The sequence below is a fragment of the Monodelphis domestica genome, chromosome 3, assembly GCF_027887165.1.
Source record: "Monodelphis domestica isolate mMonDom1 chromosome 3, mMonDom1.pri, whole genome shotgun sequence".
Lineage (NCBI taxonomy): Eukaryota > Metazoa > Chordata > Mammalia > Didelphimorphia > Didelphidae > Monodelphis > Monodelphis domestica.
In genome coordinates, this window is record NC_077229.1 from 301,073,974 (window position 1) to 301,090,031 (window position 16,058).

General features: G+C 33.3%; 1 protein-coding gene across 2 annotated transcripts in view; it reads right to left on the reverse strand.

Annotated features, from left to right (window-relative positions):
• Positions 1-2,501: 2,501 nt before the first annotated feature.
• The window catches only part of LYPLA1 (lysophospholipase 1), a 49,072-nt gene continuing 35,515 nt past the window's right edge, over positions 2,502-16,058 (reverse strand). For both annotated transcript variants that reach the window (XM_001368621.5, XM_056823921.1), the window contains 3 exons: positions 7,806-7,907; positions 5,304-5,480; positions 2,502-4,559 (listed from right to left, as the gene is read on the reverse strand). In XM_001368621.5, the coding sequence (XP_001368658.1) occupies positions 4,506-4,559; positions 5,304-5,480; positions 7,806-7,907 (333 nt within the window). In that variant the 3' untranslated portion in view covers positions 2,502-4,505. The remainder of the gene's footprint in view (positions 4,560-5,303; positions 5,481-7,805; positions 7,908-16,058) is intronic.

The window sequence follows — 16,058 nt, forward strand, 5'->3', positions numbered from 1 at the left end:
CCTTCACAAACCTTATCGATAAAGCCTCATGCTTGGAGACACAGTAATAATACAGTCATCTATATTTCATAGATGTGAATATGCTTGGGATGCTACAGTCAAGGAAAATGAAGCAACTTGTCCAGAGTAATAGAGATAGCTGAGTGGAGATGGAAACCCATGTCTTCTGGCTCCAAATACAAAGTGTTCTAATTAATAGCCATGTCTATAGCATCATCTTTTTCACTAACCATTGATGTCAATAAATAGCTCTCTGCAAAAAATTTCAGGAATCCATGAATAATTACTGATTTAAAAAAATCTTGGCCATGAGCTCAATAACAATAACAATTCTTTCCAACCCTTTTTCCTCCTCAAAAATATTTTATGACAAAACATGGGGAGAGGACTGTTTGAGGAAAATCATTCCATATGATAGACTGTGAATCTCTGAAACCTCCAACAAATATGCAGGAAGAAAATAATTTTATCTTCTCCTTTGCATTTGTTTTAAAAGTCATAGTAACATTGAAGAAGAGTTCTGAAAAGGGGTGAAAATATTAAAAGTGTGTGTATGTGTATGTATATACATATTTATATTTTGTTTAAATGTCAAAGGTATTTTGTAATTTGATTTACTATGCACATACAGAATCAGTTTGTGCTTCTTCAAAACCCAAACCTTCAAGACCTAAAAAAAGATAAAAAATATTTTTGCAGAGCAGCAACATGATTTAGCAAAAAATTTAGTGATCCAACAAAACTTATATAGTAATAAGGACTGGATCTATGATTTCATAGATGTAAGGAGCTCCAGATGAAGAATTTCCTCTACCAATTTAGATACACAACTTAAATTCTTAAGTTGCCTAGAGGACTGATAGTAGTCAACCAGTATGCATGAGAGGCAGAAATTAAATGCAAACTTCCTGTTTCCAAGGCTAGACCCATCCTGCTCATCATTGACAAAGTAGGAAAACAAACAAGATAGATTACAAAAATGTAGATACTTCTAAAATTCCAGAGTGAATTATTAAACTTGGCTTGTCGAACTAACTAGGAACCAAAATAATGATGGATTAGCCAATTTTTTAAAAATATAGTATTTCTAGATAGAAGCAGAAAAAATAATAAAGTATAATATAGGTTGATTTCAAGTAAAGAATTTAACATTTTTTCTCAAATCCTTATGGATAAGATGAGGATTCACAGACAACTAAACAACTCTATAAAGAGTCCTTTGTCAGTGGACCAATGACAATGTAGGAGGAGGTGACAGACAGCAATGCTCTTTACCTGGTCCTGTTCTGCAGAATATTTTTAACAATCATTTAGATCAGTGGTTCTCAACCTTTCTAATGCTGTGACCCCACAATACAGTTCTTCATGTTGCAGTGACCCCAAACCAAAAAATTATTTTGGTGGCTATTTCAAAACTGTAATTTTGCTACAAACTAAAGACTGAAAATAAAAGGTGTTTCTGGATAACCCATGATGCATTATGTATTCTCATTGCTACAAATTGAGAGGTTGAAAATCCCTGATTTAGATGAAGTTATAGAAGGCATGGTTATCAAATCAAATCTCCTGATTAAACAAATCTGGGAAAGGTAGCTAATATGAAGAAAGCAAAAAATAATGTCCCAAATTTTCTTACATTATGATAGGTCCAAACTAACAAGAAAACATTAACGATAACTATGTTAAAGTCAAATCAATTCTACAATAAACTTGGAGGGATTTTTATGTGACCACAAATTCTACATGGGATTAGCATTATAATTGGTATTAGACAGAAAGAGCTTAAAAAAAAAACCATTCTTTCATGTTTGCTTCAGAGGACATAATAATGATGAGTGGAAAGCAGAGGAAGGCACATTACAAATCAATACCAAAAAAAATACCCACAACTATTAAACAATGGAATGAAATAGTAAAATAGTGAGCTTTCCATTAATCTAAGTACTCAAGTTGTCTATAGTATCATAAATTTTCTGGAAGGGGTCTCTGTTACTAGGTGCTAACTGATCAGTTATTAATGATTTGGTTTAATAGTCACAGATGTCTCTTCCAAAAAAGATTAAATAATACCAAACTAAAGACTGAAAATAAAAGGTGTTTCTGGATAACCCACGATGTTAATGATATAAGGAGTATGAGAAAAAACTGTAAAGATTTGAATAAACAAGAATCAAAAAACTCCTAATGCTTAAAAAATGTCTAAAATCCCCAGGGAATGTAAACAAAATGAAATTCTTTTGCTGTTGTTCTTAAAAGAAAAAGAGCAAGCAAAACAATAAACAAGTCTATGAGTTAGGGAATAAGACATTCTAATACCCTGGCCCATCTGTATCCATTGTCTAAAACAGTAAAAAATACAAACAATAATTTTTGATGATAAATTCCTCCCCGTGATTGTTATGTTATTTTCCCTCTCTTTGTCAGGGACCCATCAAAATGTGAACAGAAATGTTAAAAGACAGTGTGTGAAAGGAAAAGACTTTTAAAAGCATTCACAAAAATTCAGCTTTAAATTTTATTTCACATTGATAGAAACTGTGAAAAAGATGTACATCTTCTCATCTACAGGAAAACATTTCAACGGAATATAAGAGATTTCTTACCATAAATAAAGTAGTAATATCTTGCTGATTTTCATAACAACTAAAACAGTTTATGTTCTTCAAAATAAAGGTGATTCAGTAAATGATTGTTTAAAAATTTTAAACCCTATACAGTATATTCTATACAGTACATTGCTAAATTATATCCACTAGGTGTCAATTAGCACCTATTTTAATAAAGATGCATTGATAACATAGCAATACAGTATAACAATTACTAACAGTTCTATCACCCCAAGCATACTTTTCTGCTATAGCTTAAAAGTATTCTAATAACAGAATGCTTACTTATAGGGTTCTGATTAGTTACAAACAACCCTATTTGTACATTAACAAATTTGCCTCCCAATAATTTTCCCAGTGATCTGAGACTTCTGTCTGTATAAAAATCAATTATATCTTTTATGTTTGCACAAAAATTAATTCTAAAAAGGCATTTGAAAAGTCAGAATCTCACATTGTTCAACTGACAGAAAAAAGTAAAGCAAATTCTGGTGATGGCTAATGAATTTTCCACAGTGCTTGGTTTAGAATATATCAATTTTAAAAAAGTACCCTCAAAACCAAATCCATTAATCTACTGAAACCAGCATTCCTATATCCATGACAGATAGGAAGATAGCTGAAATTAAATAATTTGCTCATGTGCATCATAAACTTGAGTCATCAATTTGAAGGTCAGTCATCTTCAGATTTGAAAATTAATGCTGAATGTGATGGGACAATTAGATCTAAATAAAAGGTCCTCAGTAATTTTTCTCTATCAAGTTTCCTGAAAGGTATACTCCTCAGATATATAAGAAACTTGCTCTCACAAAGCAAACCATTATCTTACCTTTTGCAAAGGAAACTATTCCCACTCTATTATAGTCTCAAATTAACAAAGTAAAGGAACCCCTTTAGTATGAAAATTCAGAAAATATTTAAACTATCTGACATAGAATAACAACATATTTTCCAGTTGATTACAGCAAAATACATCTTGAAATTACTCATTAACCAACCTGTAAAATTTGTTGCACTAAACAGATCTTAGTTTGCATTAATAAACAATTTAAGAAATAAGCAATTTTGAAAGGTAAGAGTGATGTCTCCTTTCTTCCTATTGACTATACTGTATAATAAACCCATATGTCTGATTCAGGGTATCAATTCATAGCAATATATTACCAAATAGCCATGGTATGAAGGAAATATTTGGTCTGATAGGAGGGATAATAAAAGAAGAATGAGTTTCATGATTAGAGAAGAATAATGAGACAGAAATGATTTTTTGGAAAAAAGTAACAGAGCCTGGTCCCTAAACACAAGGGCCATTAAGATGGAAGAGCACAATATTACTTACACATTGACACTAAAAATTATTATCCCATATTTTCAAGGATAATGTAATACCACCTCATTCCTATTATGGATTACACACATATATATGAATACATATATAAAAATACAGAAGATGCATGGTGACAAAGCAATTTTGGAGCAAATCCTTATACTAAGTCACAGCATGCATAAATTGATTATATTTTAACTGCTCATTTATACCTGAACAAATTTTCATTAAGCATACTAACACTTTTTTTAATGATTTAATCAAAAAGTCAGACTGCAGTGTTTTATCTTAGTATGCTGAATTACATTTGGAGAAAACCCAGCTGCCTCATTTATTATAATACTTGTGTACTTTATAACATATATCATACAAATATATGTATAGAAACTTGAAAGACCATAATTTTCCCAAGAAGAGACATTATTTCATCTGTATCACTGGCATGTATTTGCAAATTGGTAGTAACACTGCTATAGTAGAATTAACGTTTCAGGACTGGGCATGTGAAAAAGTTTATACTCGACTATAATGATGCTGGTGTACTTCTAAAGAAGGCCTCTAAAATGATGTCAGTCAACTGGAGGTAGGATTTTATCAATGAAGTTCTTAACATCCAACATTTCCTGTTGAGAACAAAATTAATTATTAATCAAACAAGTACATAAATTTTAGAAAACGTTCTAGTTAAAAAATATTCATGAAATACCACCAGTAGCCTTGGGGAAAAAAATTCATACTGTTTTAAGTGGTTATGGTGAATGTCTAGTTTTCCTGGTATCATATGAAGTTTCCCCATAAAATATATTCAAATTCTTTCATTTCCATCTATTGGGACACCATTTTATATTTTGCTGCCACACTTGAAGCCTCTTTTCTGCTTAGTAAGAATTATCAGAATTTATGCTTTCATATTCAATGGGCAACTGACTAGGATATTAATGAAAGATATATGTTTTTAATAATATATAGAAAACACTAATGAAGAATAAAGTTTAGGTAACTTTTGATTTAACATAAACTCACTGAAGCTTTTCCACCTCTATAAAAGTCACATGAAAATAAGCATCAGGAGCCATTTAGTCTTCTCTTCTTTAAAATAATCACCTCAGGGGAAAGCTGGGTAGCTCAGTGAATTGAGATCCAGGACTAGAGATGGGAGGTCCTATGTTCAAATCTGACCTCAGACACTTCCCAGCTGTTTGACCCTGGGCAAATCACTTGACCCCCATTGCCTAGCCCTTACCACTCTTCTGCCTTGGAATCAATACACAGTATTGACTCCAAGAAGGAAGGTAAGGGTTTAGAAAAAAATAATCATGTCAGAGAAAAAATAAATGGTTCACAGAGGAGTAAAATCAAACATTTACCTGGTTACATGAACCGTGCATCATGCCATCATAGGTACTGAAGCTTACATTACATGGATTTACCAATGTTTTCAGCTTTTCAACAGTGAGAGAACCAAACATATGGGGAACCAAAGGGTCAGAATCTCCATGACACTGAAGAATAGAAATATCTTTATTAACCCCACCAATGGGGCCCTGTAAAAAGATTAAAAAAAAATGTAATTTGATTCATTAAATGTTCAGATATATATCACATTTCAGCTAACTTTAAGATAAATAAGTATTAAGTATTTTATGGACTATATGGCAAAGAAATGAATTGAAAATATTATTTTGTATACATTATCATGCTTAAACTAAACCAGTTCATGTCCACATAGTTCAGATGATACTTAAGCTATTTATTCTTATAGTTTTCTTATATTCCTATCCCAATGGCTATTCTCCTCTTTAAAAGCTCTACGCAAATGAGTTTTTTTAAAAACTCAAAGGGTCAGCTGTGTGACCCTGGGCAAGTCACTTAACACCCTCTAACTAGTCTTTACCACTCTTCTGCCTTGGAACCAACACATAGTGTATTGATTCTAAGGTGGAAGGTAAGGGTTAAAAAAACAAAACAAAACAAAACCCAAAGGGTCAAAAGATATTAACAAAATAGACTTCAAAAGTAGTATAAAATTTTACAACCATATGAAAGAATGTTTCAAAATCACTAATGTAAGAGAAATACAAATCAAAACAGCTCTTATTTTACTTCATGCCTAGTAATTTAGCACATATGTCAACAGACAGGAAGCGTAAATGTTGGAAGGATTACATACAGGCAGGCACATTAATAAATGGCTGGAGTTGTAATTTGGTCCAACCACTCCAGAAACCAATTTGAAATTATTTGAAGAAAGTAACTAAAATGTCCATACTCTCTCCCTCAAAGAATCAATTGTTAGTCACATACATAAAAGAGGTCAATGATAAAAAGCAAGGCCATATGCACCAATATATTTATAGTAGCACTTTTTGTAAAGCCAAAGGAAGTGGAAACAAAGTAGATGTCTATCAGTGGGAGAATGGCTACACAATTTGTGGTACAGAAACAATGAATATGGTGTATATAGAGGATAGAAAGAATCTTTAACCTGATGGAACATAAGCAGAACTAGAAAAGAAAGTACATATATACACATATTTGTGTGTGTATAGAGAGAGCTATATATAATATGTAAATATAAATAAATACAATATAAATGGAAAGAACACAAACAACTGAAATCAAATACCACAAAATTAATGATGAGGTTTGGCCTCAAAGAAAAGATAAGGGAAAGTATCACTTCTCTTCTTACATAGATGTCAAAGGATTTTGATATGCTGACTAGTTTTGCTGAACTATTTTTATTCTCTTTTTCAGTTTTTGCTTCGAAGGATAGCAGTCTGGGAGAATTAAAGGAAGGGATACATGAGGTCAAAAATATTAATACAAATTTATTTTTAAAAAAGGAAAAGAGATTTCAGAAATTTTATAAAAGCAGTGAATCAGAGCTTCAAAAGAATTAATGAAGCATTCCCTCCCACCTCTCAGCAAAAAAGTGGTGCATTAGATGTGAAAAAAGCATACGATTTTAGAAATGGCCAATGTGTTGATTTGTTTGACTATACATACTGATGTGAGGCAAGGAAGGCAAAAGTCAGTAGGAAGTGGCAATATTCAAACATACTTAAATGAAATCTTTACCAAAAATGCTTTTTAAATTAACAATTAAATTTAGAAGCAAAGCAAATACAGACACAAGTCATTCTTTTGTCAGGAATCAAGTAGTTACAGTTTTAGAATAAATATAGCAAACACTATTATTTTTAGTTAGCCAAAACAAACCTCTATTACTCCTTGTTCTTTCCCATATAATCATTATAATCATGACTCTTGCTATTATCCTAACCATTCTTTAGGCTTCCAATTTCTCTCTACTTCCAACTTATCTTTTATATAGCTAGCTATAAACACAAAAATGGCTTTTGTGTATATATGTACATTAAAAAAATTTTATTACATTTAAGATTTTATTTTAAATAAAGTTTTATTATATTAAAAATGTAAAAAACCATTATTAGCTCACTGACCATACAAAAACAAGCGGTAGAATAACATAGTTTGCCAATTTTTGATTAGATGGTCACTGAGGACCTTTTTAATTCTCAAATTCTGTGATTCAGAGTTTATCTTTTCAAATATGGCTATTGCTTATTCTTGGGTATATATTTTTATCTTATTGACAATTACCAATTTTCATTTTTAGGTTAAAGAAGAGAAGCTTCTTCAAGACAGGGAATATACTTTATTCTAGTAAAATGGCATGCTACAGATAATCCCAAAACCAAAGTATGGTGTTCTACCACAATGTACTCTTAAATGCTAGTAATAAATGCAAAATTAGAGGAAAATCTTGAAGGATATTAGTGACCTTCTTACCAGCATTATATCCTTGATTATTTCATTTTGTCAGTTACATTTAAATACACTACCTGTGGAAATGAAGATCGAAGTGGAAGCCAACAGCTGAGAGCTATAACACCGGCCAATTTCTGCTGTGTTGTAAGAGCAGTATACAAAGACAAAGCTCCTCCCTATACAAAAGGAGATGTCAAAATTAATGCAAGTTAAACATAAGTTCTGCTGACTATCAGCTTCTCTTTATAAGCTATGTCTCTCCCTATTCAATGCCAAATAACTGATTTCCTCAATGTAATCAAAACTGCAAGTACAGCAGTACACATACTATACTTCTAAAAAATATGTTGTCCTTTCACAAAGTAACATAAAATACTAGTTAATAATTATTGTTATAATGAAATTCTTCACCAGTCAAGTATTTGATTAAAAAGTTCTAATAGAGTAAAATCTCACCAACTCAAACGTTAATACTGAACCTATGGATTTAGAAACAGTATGTATGATTTTCATTGAGTAAAAGTTGAAAGTTATTCACTTTTCTGAAAATTTCCAATTATCTTTTACTCATGGATAAGGAATGTAGTTTAATAGAGAAATATTTTTTCAAAAAATAATAAAAAAGATAATTAACTTTTGAAAGACAGTACTCAAAAAATAAAAGGATTCATTAAGGGTTGTCTTCAATGTCTAACAATTAAAAACAATTTTAATCTTTATCTTCCATTAGAATTGATAAGGCAGAAGAGTCATAAGGACTAAGAGATGGCAAAGTGACTTACCCACAGTAACAAAGCTGGGAAGTATCTGAGGTCATATTTGAACTCAGGTCCTCCTCAACTCCAGGCATGGTGCTCTATCTACTGTGCTATCTAGATACCCTCTAGCAATTAATTTTATGACATGGGATTACATACACAGTGGTGCCTTGCTAATGGAGCACCTTAAGTCACAAACAATTTGAGATATGAGCAGTCATGATTGGAATTTTTACTTTAAATTACAAGTGTATATTTGAACCATGAGGTTCTGCCACCCTCCACTAGGTAGCCTGTCGAACATTTGGTTTCACAAGTTACACAAGGCTGTCTTGTTTAGTTCAGTATTTATCTAGCCACGTAAGCAACTGTGTTGAATTGCTTTTGCTTTCTTCTTTACATTTATCTTTAATAGGTTTTTTTTTTGTTGTTGTTAAATTGCAGCAGCAGCAGCATATGGAGGTTTTGCAGGAAATTAGTGGGGAGGAGTCCAAGATGGATTAGGAAATCAGTACAAGCAAGATTATGGAAATGTTGAAGATTTGGGAAAAAATTGAACAGTTTATAGAAAAGACACATGCAGAAAAAGTTGCAACAGGTCATGCAATGGAGGTGTGTAATGACACTTGTTTCACACATTATCGAAATGTTCTGAAAGGGAGAAAGTAAGAAAACTCTCATGGAAAGGTTTTGGTTGAAACTGCCTCTAAGTGAAATCAAGGAAAGTGTGGCAAAACAGTCAAAATTCAATGAAGAAAATTATAATAATTAAGTAAAGTAAAAAATAGCAATTAAGTTTAGCAATAAAGTTACATATCATAAAGTAATGGTTAAAGTCAATTTTGCATTTAAATGCAGCATTATGTGTATAGAGAGTAAATTATGTTAAGCAATAAGCACATGAAATGAAAGCCTTCTCCACCAGGATCTCTGCCTGGCCTTGAAGGTAAAGAATATTTTATAAGCAAGTTTATTCCTTTCTATTCTTTCTATTATCTATTATTATGTTCTATTCTATATTTCTTATTATCTATGAATATATTTAAAGTACATTTTCATATTTAAAAGCATACAAAACAAATTCATGTGGTTTTTTTGGGGCCAGAATGGATTAACTGTGTTTCCATTCATTTAAATGGGGAAATTCCATTTGACACATGAGCAAATTGAGTTACGAACTTGGCAATAGAATGAATTAAACTTGTGACAAGGTACCACTGTATTGAAGTTCTATAAATTCTAATAAATTTACATTATTACCCATTTGTACCTGGTTATATTATATAATGTACTGAAAAATATTGGGGGTAGCTGGGTGGCTCAGTGAATTGAGAGTCAGGCCTAAAGATAGGATGATCCTGGGTTCAAATTTGACTTCAGATGCTTCCTAGTTATGGGACCCTAAGCAAGTCACTGAATTCCTATTACCTAGTTATTACCACTCTTCTGTCTTAGAACTAATACAAAATACTGATTTATAAGATGGGAGGTAAGAATTTTTTAAAAAAGGGGAAAAAAAGTCATGGAAAGATATTCAATAATTCGTACTAGTCTTACCATTAAATTGCTACAGTCTCAACATAAATATACATATATGTTCATATATGTACATATGAACACATATACTCATACTAAATTCTACCCAATGTCTTAGAAGTTAAAAGTTGGCTTCTTATACAAACATCAATGAAAACTTAAATCTAAGTTATGTTTTTCAAAAGAAAGTTTTATCAAAAGAAATGATCATTTTTTAAGTGAAGTTTAATCACTATTTTCTTGGTTCTGCCAGTTAAGTCATCCAAAAAGCTAATGTAATCTTAAACCATTTCAACAGAATGAGAAATGACAAAATCTGGAATGATGAAAGTTTTATAGCAGAATATGAGTCAAACCATATCTGTGGTACTGGATTACAGCCTGAGAACTACCTATATTTTAGGGGACATTGACAAGCTATAGCTCATCAACAGGAAAGTGACCTATTGCATTGTATACTTAACAGATGTAACTACTGAGCCACTGTGATCTCTGAAAGACCGTGAAGAATATGGAATTATAGGAATGAAGGGTAAATGTTACCCCAATTTTCTCAAAATGGGAGAATAGAGGCTATAGCCTATAATTCTGTGAATTTGACTTTTGTTTCTAATTAATATCTAGAATTCTTTATTAGAAAGATAGTTATGGAGCATATAATAAAAGGAAGCAGTCATCACAAAGAGCTCAAATATCAAAAACAAATCTTGTTAGATTAACCTGATTTCCCTTGAGGTTTTTTTTTGGTGTTTTTGACAGTTAGTAGATTGGTAGATCAGGAGAATGCTGTAAACATAGCTTCTCTAATTTTAGTAAAACATTTCACTAAATCTCTCATGCTAAATGTGAACAAAATGGAGAGATGAAGCCTAGACAATAGTATAGTTGGGGGTTTTAAAACTGATTGAATGCCCATACCAAAGAAAGAGTATCAATAAAAGTCATATCAGTTCTGAGGGCTTCAGAGATTTATATTTGGTCATGTGCAGTTTAATATTTTAATTAATAACTTCAACAAAAGCATGGATTGTATGTATACTGATCCAATTTGCAGATAATATAAAGACAGGAAGTATAACTCAATATTATAATATGGAGGCCAAAAAGGTTAATGAAATCTTACAACACATTGAGATGAAGATCCCCTGCATTTTCTGTTCTGTTCAGATTACATATGGATTTAATTAAAAAATTTTTGTTATTGTTACATTAATGTTACAATGTGTCTCTCTCCATCCTAATTTCCACCCTCACACTAGAAATGCTTATCATTTGACAAAAAAAAAAAAGTATATGTAAAACCAGGTGAGGCATGCTTGTATTTATAAGTTCCTTCTCTAGAGGTGGTCATTTGTAGTTAACCTTCAAGTAACATTTCTGCTGTTGTATATAACATTCTCTTGATTATGCTTATTTTATTCTTCATAATTTCATGCAAGCCTTTCCATGTTTCTTGTAAATTGACTGCATCATCTTTATTTTTTCTCTTTCTTTCAACACTACCTTCTGTCTCAGAATCGATACAAGTTATAGTTTCCAAAGCAGATGATCCACTGAGCCACCAAGACGTCTCATACTCATCTTTTCTTACCGTGAAGTATTATTCCCATCACAATTATATGCCACAGCTTGTTCAGTCATTCCCCAATTGATGGGCATCCCCTTAACTTCCAGTTCTTTGCCACCACAAAGAACATGTATGTTCTTTTCCTTTTTCCCAATCGCCTTGGGAAAATAGTGGTATTGCTAGATGATCAAAGTGTATAATAATTTTATAAATCTTTGGGCATAATTCTAGATTGTTTTCCTAAGTGGTTGGATCAGTTCACAATTCCACCAATAGTATGTGTGTTCCCATTTTTCCACATCCTCTGCAACATTTGTCATTTCCCCCTTTTATAATTTTAACCTGATAGGTGTGAAATATTTTAGAATGATATGCATCTTCTAATCATTAATGATTTAGAGTAGTGGTTCTCAACCTTTCTAATGCCGTGACCCCGCAATACAGTTCCTCATGTTGCAGTGACCCCAAACCAAAAAATTATTTTGGTAGCTACTTCAAAATGGTAATTTTGCTACAGTTATGATCCGGAATGTAAATACCTGATATGCATTATGTATTCTCATTGCTACAAATTGAGAGGTTGTGAACTGCTGATTTAGAACAATTTTATGACTGACTATATATGTGTGTGTGTGTGTGTGTGTATACATGTATATATACACATTTGATTTCTTCAACTAAAAACCACCTGTTCATCTCCTTTGACCGTTTACCAACTGGGGAATGACTGAACATCTTATTTTTTAAAAGTACATTGATAAGCTATAAAGTGTCCACTAGAAAGGAATACATGACACATAAAGATTAGTTGAAAGTTGACTGATTATTACTCTTTTCCAGGGTCTGTATCCCAAAGAAATCAGAGATAAGGGGAAAGGGAACTAACTACCTATATCAAAATATTTTTAGCAGCTTTTTGTAGTGGCAAAGAACTGAAAACTGAGAAGCTGTCTATCACTTGGGGAATGGATGAACAAGTTGTGGTACGTGGTTATAATACGGAACGATCAATAGGATCAGATCAGATCAGATCAGATCAGATCAATAGGATTCAGAAAAACTTGGAATTATATATATGAACTGATGCAAAGTGAGCAGAACCAGTACAACAATATATACAGCAACCGAAATATTATACAATGATCAACTAAACCATTATCAGCAAAGCAAACCTCCAAGATAATCACAAGGGACTCATAATAAAAAAAAAGGCTGTCAAAGAAAGTCAAAAGAAAGAACTGTTGCAATCTAGAATATTGATCAAAGAATATCATCTTCCACTATATTTCCTTCATGAGAGTTCTACTGTATGTGTGAAGTGTCTTCTATCATGACATGAGCAATATGTAAATATGTACATGACAGTACTGGTATAGTATAACTTATATCAGACTATTCATAACCTCAGGGAAAGGTAGAGAGAAAATCTGAATTTAAAAATGTCAAAAAGTATTACTACAAGTAACTGAGAAAATAAAACATTTATTTTACAGCATTACTTGTTTTGTTCTTCTTAACAAAAGAATATTTCTAAAATATATATAGAACTGAAGTAAAATTTATAAGAAATCAAATCATTTCCCTATTGACAAATGACCAAGGGATATATGACTGGGCAGTTTACAGATGAAGAGATCAAACTATTAATAATCATATCAAAAAATTTCCTAAACCCCTCCTGATTAGAGAAATGCAAATCAAAACATCTCTGAGGTACCACCTTACACCTAGCAAAGTAGCCAATATGACAGTAAGGGAAAATAATAAATGCTGGGGAGATGTGGCAAAATTGGGACACTAATGCATTGCTGGTGGAGTTGTGAATTGATCCAACAATTCTGGAAGGCAATTTGGAACTATGCCCAAAGAACTTTAAAAGAACGCATGTCCTCTCATCCAGAAATACCACTACCTGATATTCGTATCCCAAATAGATTTTTTTTTTAAATGGAAAAGGATCTGTTTGTACAAAAATCTTTATATAGCTAAGCTTTTTGTGTTGGCAAAAAAAAAAGGAAAATGGGGGGAGAGTTAGGGTTAGGGGTCCCTTGATTGGGGAATGGCTAAACAAACTGTGGTATATGATGGTGATGGAATACTATTGTGCTATAAGGAATGATGAAATCAATGGATTTCTATAAGAGCTGAAACAGCCTACAAGAACTGATGTGGAGTGAAATGAACAGAACCAGGAGAATATTATACACAGTAACTAAAACACTGTAGGATGATCAAATGTAATATACTTTATTAATAAAAGCAATGAAATGATCCAGGACAATTCTGAGGGACTTATAACCACTGGAACTCTCCAAAAGTGGAATCTTTGACCCTGGTTCAATGTTCAAGATAATACAAATCAATAACTAAATTGCTCCATTTTTTCTAGTGTGAATGTTTAGGCCAGTCTCAAAGTAAATATCATGCCATCTAAAATTAGGAGCATTTGGAAAAATTCCACATCAATAGAGGATGCAATTTTTTAAAAATCTGAACTCCATATAGAGTAGCTTTAATGCCACGTGAAACACATAAAATGAGTATGTGCATCCCTCTTTACACCTTGATATCACAACTCAGTGGGTCTTTGGGCAAAGCAGTACCTATATAATCTGTAACAGTGATGGTGAACCTATGGCAGGGGGGCCAAAGATGGCACACAGAGGGTTCTCTGTGGGCATATGTACCCCACCTCTACCCACTCCCCAGTTTGTTACTAGAAAAGCAGAGGGACTAAGGGAGAGCTGCTCCCCTCTCCCCTCCACTGGGCCTTATGACATTTTATCAGACCTCCCACCCTCTACCCAGCAGCCTAATGGGAGCACTCAGTGGGTCATGTGGGAAGTTCAAAGGCAGCAGAACTGGAGGGAGCAGAGGTTTGGGCCACTCCCCTCCCCCTTTCTACAATAACTAAGGACATTCCTCACTTCACCCACCCCTCCACCCAGCAGCCCAATGGGAGCACTTTCTCCCACTCGTGTGAAGTAAAAGGGGGGGAGGGGCATGGCACTCATTCTGGGAGGGATGGGGGCAAGGCCTGGCACTGTCTCTAAAAAGGTTCGCCATCACTTATCTATAATGTATACATGCAATATATCCAGTGTATAATTGAAAATCTGTTACCCTAAAAAAGAACTACATATCCCGAGAGCCCACTGACTTCTTGTCATTATGTGCTTCCTGTAGACAGAGGATAAAGGGAGTGGGCATTGAGGCTCTTCCTCTCTTTCTTTGGGCAGTGATGGTGGTAAAGTGGGGATTTTGAAATGGCTAATCAGTAATGGGCACATGGTTTTTATTTTGTATCCTCTTTATTCCTTGATTTCTAAATTATCTTTAATAAACCTCCTAAATTAAAATGATATTTTTATTATTTGAAATATAATTTTAAATTTTACAGTAGGATCACAAAACAAGTCTCTGAGGTTGGGTCTTCATAACTCTAGATCCAGCACAATATCAGCCTCACTGTATTCTAACCTCTCTACTTTATACTCAACTACATTGCAAATATTTATATTTATTAACTTTTATTGATGCTTTGCATATTTTTACATGTACTTGTTTTCTCCCCATTAGAAAGTTCCTTTCAAGAATTTTCCTTATTTATTTTTGTTTATCCTGAAGCCTAGTACATATGAGGAAACTGAGGCAAATAGGGTTAAGTGACTTGCCCAGAGGCACACAGTTGGTTAAGTGCCTATGGCCAGATTGGAACTCAAGTCTTCTGACTCCAGGCCTGGTGCTCTCTGCACTGTACCACCAGGCTTAACTGTTTTAATAATTGCTTAATAAACATATTACATTCCCTCTCCTACAGCAAACTGCTCCCTCCATCATATCTATTCTCTTATTTTCAATTACCCCATGACCTGAGAAGCTTTCACTGGCTGCTTCCCTACTGCCATCTAGGGGAACATAGGAGGACGATAGTACTCTTGCCAGTAATAAAGAAGTTTGAAAGAGGGTAGGGTATGGGAAAAAATAATAAGATAATTCAGAGTTTTGTAGATGTTGAGTTTAAGATATCTACTGGACACTCATCAGTCGCTTCCCATCTGGCCACAAACAACGACCAGGTCTTCCTCAGTCTCACCTGATCCCTCAGTTCCCAGTATGTTATCTGATATCTATACTCTCTATTATGTCTGGACTCCTTGAGAAGGCTGTCTAAAATAGATGTTTTCAATTCCTTTCTTCTTTTCTTAAACCTTTATCTTCTGCCTTAGAATCAATACTAAGTACTGGTTCCAAGGCAGAAATGGGGAAGGAGCTGGGTAATTGGAGTAAAGTGACTTGCCCAGGGTCACATACTTAGGAAGTGTCTGAGGCAAGATTTGAACCCAGCATATCCCATCTCCAGGCCTGGCTCTTCCTCTATGGAGCCACCTCTGGGCTCTTTTCTTTACTCTCTATAATCTGGCTTGTGTCATTCAATTAAAATTGCTCTCTCCAAGTTACCAATG